Source organism: Lathyrus oleraceus, chromosome 6 (assembly GCF_024323335.1).
Source record: "Lathyrus oleraceus cultivar Zhongwan6 chromosome 6, CAAS_Psat_ZW6_1.0, whole genome shotgun sequence".
NCBI classification, from domain to species: domain Eukaryota; kingdom Viridiplantae; phylum Streptophyta; class Magnoliopsida; order Fabales; family Fabaceae; genus Lathyrus; species Lathyrus oleraceus.
The window spans coordinates 282,034,013-282,042,338 of record NC_066584.1 but is presented as its reverse complement, the minus strand read 5'-3'; the positions used below and the strand labels follow the sequence as shown (position 1 = coordinate 282,042,338).

General features: G+C 31.1%; 1 protein-coding gene across 3 annotated transcripts; it reads right to left on the bottom strand.

Moving 5' to 3' along the window:
• Positions 1–1,473: 1,473 nt before the first annotated feature.
• Positions 1,474–7,129, bottom strand: LOC127092455 (protein PSK SIMULATOR 1). 3 transcript variants are annotated; one of them, XR_007792186.1, is made up of 3 exons: positions 4,637–7,129; positions 2,055–2,166; positions 1,474–1,940 (listed from the first exon to the last, which is right to left on the bottom strand). XR_007792186.1 is itself a non-coding variant. In XM_051031328.1 (2 exons), the coding sequence occupies exon 1, from the start codon at positions 6,472–6,474 to the stop codon at positions 4,675–4,677; it is 1,800 nt and encodes a 599-aa protein (XP_050887285.1). In that variant the 5' UTR covers positions 6,475–7,129; the 3' UTR covers positions 1,474–1,940; positions 4,637–4,674. The 3 variants fall into 3 exon arrangements, 1 of the variants encoding a protein (XP_050887285.1); XR_007792185.1 differs by having other exon boundaries at positions 2,063–2,166; XM_051031328.1 differs by lacking the exon at positions 2,055–2,166.
• Between the last annotated feature and the right edge of the window lie 1,197 nt (positions 7,130–8,326).

The following is an 8,326-nucleotide window of genomic DNA, read 5'->3' as shown; positions in this document are numbered from 1 at the left end:
CTCTCTCTCTCTCTCTCTCTCTCTCTCTCTCTCTCTCTCTCTCTCTCTCTCTCTCTCTCTCTCTCTCTCTCTCTCTCTCTCTCTCTCTCTCTCTCTCTCTCTCTCTCTCTCTCTCTCTCTCTCTCTCTCTCTCTATATATATATATATATATATATATATATATATATATATATATATATATATATATATATATATATATAATATATATATATATATATATATATATATATATATATATATATATATATATATATATATATATATATTATTTTTGACTTGCAAATTGTCAATTGCTTTGATCACCGAATCAACATAGTTTGGATCATAATTTTGATTACATTTTGAATCTTTTGTTTTTTGTATTGATCATTAATCACTTGGTTGTGATTAGATCTCTTAGAATAACAAACACCATGTAAAATTTCAAACATTGTTTTTCGCACACCAAGTGTTCAAAAAATTGTTTAACTTAATTTTTTGTGTGTGGATATCGTTGGAGATAGACTTTTACTATTGTAGAGTATTCAATTAGTTGTGCTTAATAGTTGTTGATTGACTTGTGGATTATTATCATTTTATTGGTACTATTACGCATATCCTGACTTTTCAATAGTAGGTTCGGTTAGACGATTTTGGATCCGGGAAATATTTTAAACTTGCTTTTGCGCCATAAAATTTTCTAAATAAAATTTTAACTTGGGATCTATTCCCCCCCCCCCCTAGATCTCTGCCTATCGTCTAACAAAAATCATCCTTCTTACTGAGGTTTTAGAATCTTTCTTTAATTTTTTAGGCATAATTAGTTCCAAAATCCTCTAACTTAATTTAATATTTTGCTTTGGTCCCTTAACGAAAGAAGGTTACATATTGGTCCCTTAAGATTTATTCTGTTATACAAAAAAGTTCTCGGCGTTAAAAATTCTGGAAAAAAACGTAAACTTAGCTACGTGGCGTGACAGGTATGCAAGCTGAGTCATATATATATATATATATATATATATATATATATATATATATATATATATATATATATATATATATATATATATATATATATATATATATATATATATATATATATATATATATATATTATATATATATATATATATATATATATATATATGTTAAAAACGATTGTTTATTTAAACTAAAGAGGTTTTATTTTTTGAGGTTAAAAATCCCTCGCAAAATGTTAATAATTAGGAAAAAAATATCAAACACTTCTAAACAGTTTGCATTCAGAATTAGTTTTCTTCAACTAATCAGGAACGAAAGCAAGATTATGGAACTTCACAATTAGTTTTCTTCAACTAATCAGGAACTTCACCTCTTTCAAATCTTTTCACTGACGCATGTAACAAAAAACCTCAACAGCTTTACGATCATCACCATTTTCAGCATAACCAGTAACCATAGAAGTCCATAGGACATGATTTTTCCTATCAAATGTCAACCCCTTGAAAAGAAACTCAGCTTCAAAAATACACTTGCATTTTTCGTACATGTCAACAAGTTCAACAACAATAAACACATTGGATTCAAATCCATTCTTTACAACATATCCATGAACCATTTCCCCTGGTTGGATCAAACCCAATGATGAACACACCCTTAGAGCACTTCCTAAAGTGAACTGAGTAGGTTTATGACCCTCCAATCTCATTGACCTAAACAAATCAAAAGCTTCAATTTTATACTTAAATTTACAATGCCGGTATATAAGAGAGGACCGTGTGATGGAATAACTACATGAAAACCCATTAAAAAGTTCTCTTGCTTCAACTAGTCTTCCCACATTAACATAGCCAGATACCATGGTGTACCAAGAATATTATCCTTTTGAGGCATTTTGTCAAACAATTTCCGTGCACCGTCAACTCGACCAGATTTTGACAACCCATTAAGGAATTGATTTTAGATCTAAGCTTCAAACAGCCTGCATATCAATTTTTTTCATATTCAAATCAAAAAACAATGAGCAGAGTACAAAAATCACAATCAGAAGAAACAAGATTTGACTTAAATCTCTAAAACCCTAAAGCCAACAAACCAATAAACCTTAGTCTTCAGTGAAGAAGACGATGATGATGAACTCTTCTTCTCCTTGTTATCTGAATCCGACGAAGAAGAATCATGTCGCACTAGATCTGATTCATCTACCTCTGCTAAAAAGCCTATAAACCTTAGTCTTTGTTGGTAGAGTATGTAGTATGATAAATCATTCATCTACCTCTGACTCTCATAATAAATATCTGACCTAGCAAAGAGAAGAAATAATGAAGGATGCAGAGATATCAATGGTTATCCGTTGTTATATGAAGGTGATTTGATTTGAGTGTTGTTGTTGAAGCGTTTTGAAGATAAAAATAGTTGAGATTTGTACGGCATTTTTGAGGCAGTATTTGTGGGAAGAGAGAAAGAGAGTGTGGCGTCTATGGTTCAAATGAATCATATGAGTATTGAATATTTATAATATAAAAAGAAAAAAAAACAGGTCATATCGGCCACGTAGATAGTTAACGTTTTTTTGCTGAAAAATTGACGAAAGAAATCAATTAGGCTAAGATAACAGTTTTAAGGGACTATAATGTAACGTTTTTCAGTTACGGGGATAAAACAAAACAATAAATTAAGTTAAGAGATCAAAAAATAAATTAAGTTATTTTGTAAGAGGATCTTATAGTTAGACACCGATAACATAATATATTTTTCTCACCATTTCTTTTCTTGAATTTACAAAACACATCTTTACTTTTTTATTTATAAAAAAATATAATTTACCCTATAAATACGCTGAAAAGTATTTGGTGTAATGATTTACGTATAGGAAGTGGTTAAAGAATAATATTGTTGTTTTAGAAAACACATTATATTGTTTTCTAACCTACTTGATTGTCATAATTATGGGTTTTCATGGATGTAATTCCGTGGAACGGATTCAATTCATAAATTATTTAAAATTGTTTATTTATGGATATATCAACAATATGTCAATGTGATATTATAATTTTTTATTATTATTATTATTTTAAACAAAAATATAAAATTAATATATTACTACAAACTACAAAACTACTGTTACATTTTTTTTATCTCTGCCACTATTATTACTAAATTAATGAATTTATATAATTTTAAAATTTAAGTGTTGTTTTTCCTTTTCTTTTGTTGTATTTTATGAAAATGAATTGTTTTGTGAAAGTTTTTACTATTACTAATTGTTTATGAATGATTTTTATTAAATATTATATATTGTACTTTATCTAACTTGAATATTAGAAATATGTTTAATTATATTAAATTGCGTTATAATTTATTTCATGTCGGTTCATCAAATACTTTATGTTTACAAGATATTATCCTTATTTTGTCCAAAAAAAATATCAAAAGACTCTAATAGTGTGGACCTTAATTTGTGAGCCACACAATAAAAAGCAAATAATAACTCATAAAGAAAGTGGAAAAAAAACCACCCACAAACAAACACCCCCACAAAATATTAATAACACCCAACTAACACACAAAATATTTAGAAGCCCTTTATTGCAAAAATGAATGCCCTCTTCTACCTCTTTGTTTATGCCACATCATGGTGCCTACTTTCCTAACTGAATTTAGTATATATTATTAATTAAACTGACAAGGTAGTTTGCTATCTTAAATTAAAATCTCACCATCTTCATTTTTATTCTCTTCTTACCATTGGAAATAACTAAATCAAGAAAAACAATTTGACTCTTTATCTTTTCATTTTTAGCTTAACCAATAAATAACAGTGCCTTCCACATATATATCACAACACAACACAAAATGAAATTTGATATTTATTAGATCTTTTTAATTTTAATCTATATTTATTTAATTTATTTTTTTGAACTTTATTATAGTGTTTTTTTTTCTTTTCCGAAAAATTGATATTCCTAATTAATTCAAGAGGATCAATTTTATAATTTATTAAGAGAGGATCAATCTCACGATTCAATATGAACTATTCTAACACAAAAATTGTTGACATCCAGTAGAATTTGAACCAGACATTGTTCTAACATAAGAATTGTGAACACCTAGTAGAATAAAGAATTTACATTGAGCATGGTGGGCCCTAAAGTTTAAAATGAGATAATGGTAGCTATGGTGTTCCATTTCAAGTCAATAGTACTATACTATTTCATTTTCCTATTTTACTAAAGAAGATTAAACACAACATTGACACCATAGGTCCCTCATTTCATCAATATGGTAATCTCATTTTGGCTACTACTAGTACATCATTAGAGTACACACTTGTCTAACATCATAATGGAAACAAAGTGACATGTTTGGTCGTTGAAGAGTAGTAAGAAAACACCAAAGCATCAACTTCAAGACTTCAAATATTCTTAATAAACTTAACAAAATATGCTATGAATCCAATAAATCAACACCAAGTTGAGGATTAACCTAAAATATCAATGCTAGATTCTTTTCTATTCATGACAATAATTCTAAACAACATGCAATCTCTATATAAACTTATTTACAAGTTCAACATCAACACTTATGAATGCTTATGTATTGCACAAAGTAAATTTATAATTTTAATTAAATACAATCATACTTTTCAAGTAACTAAGATCAGAATAAAATGCTCACCAAATTGAGGATTTTCAAAATTTAGAGTTTGTGTAAACTCAATTGAGAAAAGAAGCTCCACATTGCAATTGCCATTCCATACAATCTTCAAAATCAAAACTGCTTGCACAATCCAACAATGCATTTTGCTGTTGTTCGTAACGGCATATATAGTTCAACCCGACAAGAAGGTCGCAGATCGATTCCTCGGTCTTTTCACGGTCGGCGAAATATAACGTCTGAAGTAACAGAACGTTTGTCCGGCTAACAATCTGATGCTGCTCGAAGTTCCGCTCGCTCTGCCATCTCATCATGTTATGCGCGAGAGGTGCAAGCCACCGAAGTATCCCATCGAGATTCTCCTTCCAGTCATGCGCAAGAGGCGCGTCGTATATCGCCAAATCTTTGGCGTATGACTTCAGTTTCGACTTAAGAGATAGCCGTACGCTTGTTGGTAGCATCTGGTATAAATCATCCCTGGCTTCCTCGCCGACTAAATGTGGGTAGCGAAGAAGCTTCTCTATGACAATTATGACATTGGCGTAGTGTAATGCAAGAGCCGAGCCTCCGAGAGTCGTAGGAGGAGCGTAAAAAGCTAACCTACTTTTCGGACTAAATGTTGAGCAACTTTGTACACCGGATTTAGCTTGTCGTAATTCTCCGGTGAACGAAACGCTGCTTTGAACATGACTTAGAACACCCGAATGGAACAAATGCTCCCTTTTCATGCTATGATTCGCAATTACACCGCTGTGACTACTCGATACATGACTGTATTGATCCTCATGATTGATAACATAACCATCATCGGTATCATCGAATTTTCCAACCGAGCTACTCAAACTTAGACACTCCATAAAAAGTCTCCCCGGACTTGTTCCACACGGAAAACCAAAATCTTCGGGCCCAAGAGACGCAAACTCGCCTCTCCTCATTTCATACCGCGGCTTACTAGTAGACGTTCCCCTTCTCTCAACCGCAGACACATTTGCAATCGAACCGTTTCTCTTGCTCGTGTTGCGTTTCAACCTCCCGGAATTCATCTGAACGTTAAGATTACCCGAAACAAACCCACATTCATTCTGCATAACCGGTGATCCAAAACTATTCTTCCTCAAAGCGGTTTCGCCGAAGATCAAAGAAATTCTAGCGTAAATAGTACAAACCGTCCTAGCCAACAACTCAACAACCTTATCGAAAGTTTGATTCCAAAGAGAAACATCCTTAAGATGTCTCACATCTTGCTTCTGCCATATAAGTTTCTGCTCAAAAGCTTTCTTACTCTCCACATGCTGATTATTCTGAAACTTCTTAACACCTTGTTCCAACTCACTCAAAACCTCCATTTCACTATACAAATTCATAGTAACATTAACATACCTATCCATTTTCCTCACCATTCCCTCCATATGCTTAACTAAAAACCCCAATTCCTTCACATCTATAACACCACCAACAATGTCACCATAAACATGCTCAAACCCTTGTAAAGCTGGCTCACAACACTTCTTCCCTAACCTAGAAACAACACTAGCAACACGGTTCAACTCTTCAAGCTTCTCTGCTAAAGCAAGCTCAAGAAGATAACCCTCATCAGATGAAACCAAATTCCTAACACCCTCAGTGTTCAAGATCTCATTTTTAAGCTTTGAGATCTCAGACTCTGAAAGTGATTTGTGAAGGTGCACGGTTTTTGACATCACATTTGCTACTTCAAAAGAAAGAATCCCTATAGTTTCTTTGTTTTCTAACCTTTTTTGACTTTGTTTTTTCTTTGTTAAAGTTTCAAGAAGAAGAGCATGTTTGAGATTTGAACTTACTTGGTTACCCATCTTTACAATCCAAGGTTCTGCAACCATATCTGCTACAAATTTCCTTCAAAATTTTCTGCTGAAATTCAATCACTTTGAGACTTATATAACCCCAAAGGTGTCACCTTTGGGAAGCTCAAAACCCAGAGAGGTGAGAAATTCATATAAAGCAAAGAAATTGGAAGAGACCCATTAAAATAAACATGAAGAAAAACACAAAAAGCTATAAAAGTTTGAAGCTTTAATTCTCAAGTGTACTTAAAGAATGAATTTTGAGAGAAATTGGAACAGACCCATCAAGATGAACAGAAGAAAAACAGAAAACCTTGTCAAAGTTTGAAGCTTTAGTACTCAAGAACAGTACTTATAAGAGTGAATTTTGCACTTGAATTATAAAAAAGGAGATAGTGGAGAAGTCAGAGAGTGTTACAGAAAATTCAAACATAGGCAAAATGAGGCATAGCATGCGCCACAAATTGAGCAGGCGTGGGTAAAGGAAGATGATGGGTGCAATTGATTATGCAGAGAGAGAGAGAGAGAGAGAGATTATGTGGAAGGAATGAATGTAAGAGGAAAAGCACTTGAATATGTTGTTTGTTTTTTATGTTTGAAACCTTTGATTAGTGTCTGAAGATTTTTTTTCTTTCTTATTATTATAATTTAGAAATTGGGAAGTATTGTTGTAGCTACTCCATTCATTGTAATGTTTATTGTATTAGTCTTTGTGTATTGGGTAAAATGACTGGTATTGAATTGAAGTGTTGAGAAGGTAGAGTGAGAAACAAGGAAACTGTAATTAATGATCAAGATGGAACAATCAAGAAAAAGTGGGTACTAGTACATGTTTTTTGGAGTGTTTTGTTTCTTTAGAAGGAAAACACTACAGTAATTTCATTAATTAAACATAAATATATGTTTGATATATACTAAAAAAGATGATATTTTATAATCTTTAAAATGATTTTTGTGGAAACTTACTCAAAAATAGTAGTTTTTTTTTTAAATTTATTTCTTAAAAATTTTATAATTTTTTTTTGAAATCAAGTCATTTAAATTTTTATTATTAAAATAATTAACATGATAAAAATCACTGAATTTTAAAAATATATATCAAAATTACTTCTTTTTAATTTTAATATTGGAAAAAAATATATAATAATAGGAAATGCTTAAAATTAGTTTTTATGAGAAGCTATTTAAATCAAAATTTTATTTAAAATTCATTAAAAAATTGAATAAAAATTGAAAAATAAAAAAATCATTTTTTAAATAACTAACAAACATAGCATGTATATATAAGATCATAAACTAATCATATAGATTGTTACAGTACTAAGGTGTGCAGTGCATTTTTTTTGGTTTCTCGAAAGTGATTGTTACCATCTTCAATGGAGGAAATCAATCATGACCAACAATTCATTTCAAAGTTTGATAGTCATTATGATAATCCAATTATGTTTATGGAAAATCTTTTGTGATCAAAGAAATATTGGACCACTGTGAAACAAGGTGTTTTTGTTCTTCGGGGTACACCAACACAAGAATGGAAGAAATTGGTTAAAGAAAGTAAACCGAAAGATTTAAAGGCAAAAAAAATACCTATTTCAATCGATTGAGAGAAAAATCATTGAAACAGTTCTTGACAATCTTGACAACTGTTCATCCAAAACCATTTGGAATTCAATGGCTAAGAAGTATCATGACTCTATAAAAGTGAAGATGGCATAATTACAAGTTTTTAGGGGAAATTTAAGCTTATTCTCATGAAAGAAGACAAATCAGTTGACGAGTACTTTGCAAGAACATTAGCAATAGTCAACAATATGAATATTCAAGGTGAGAAGTTGGAGGCACACATAATTATTGAGAAGATGCTTATATTCGTGTCCTCAAAGTTTAA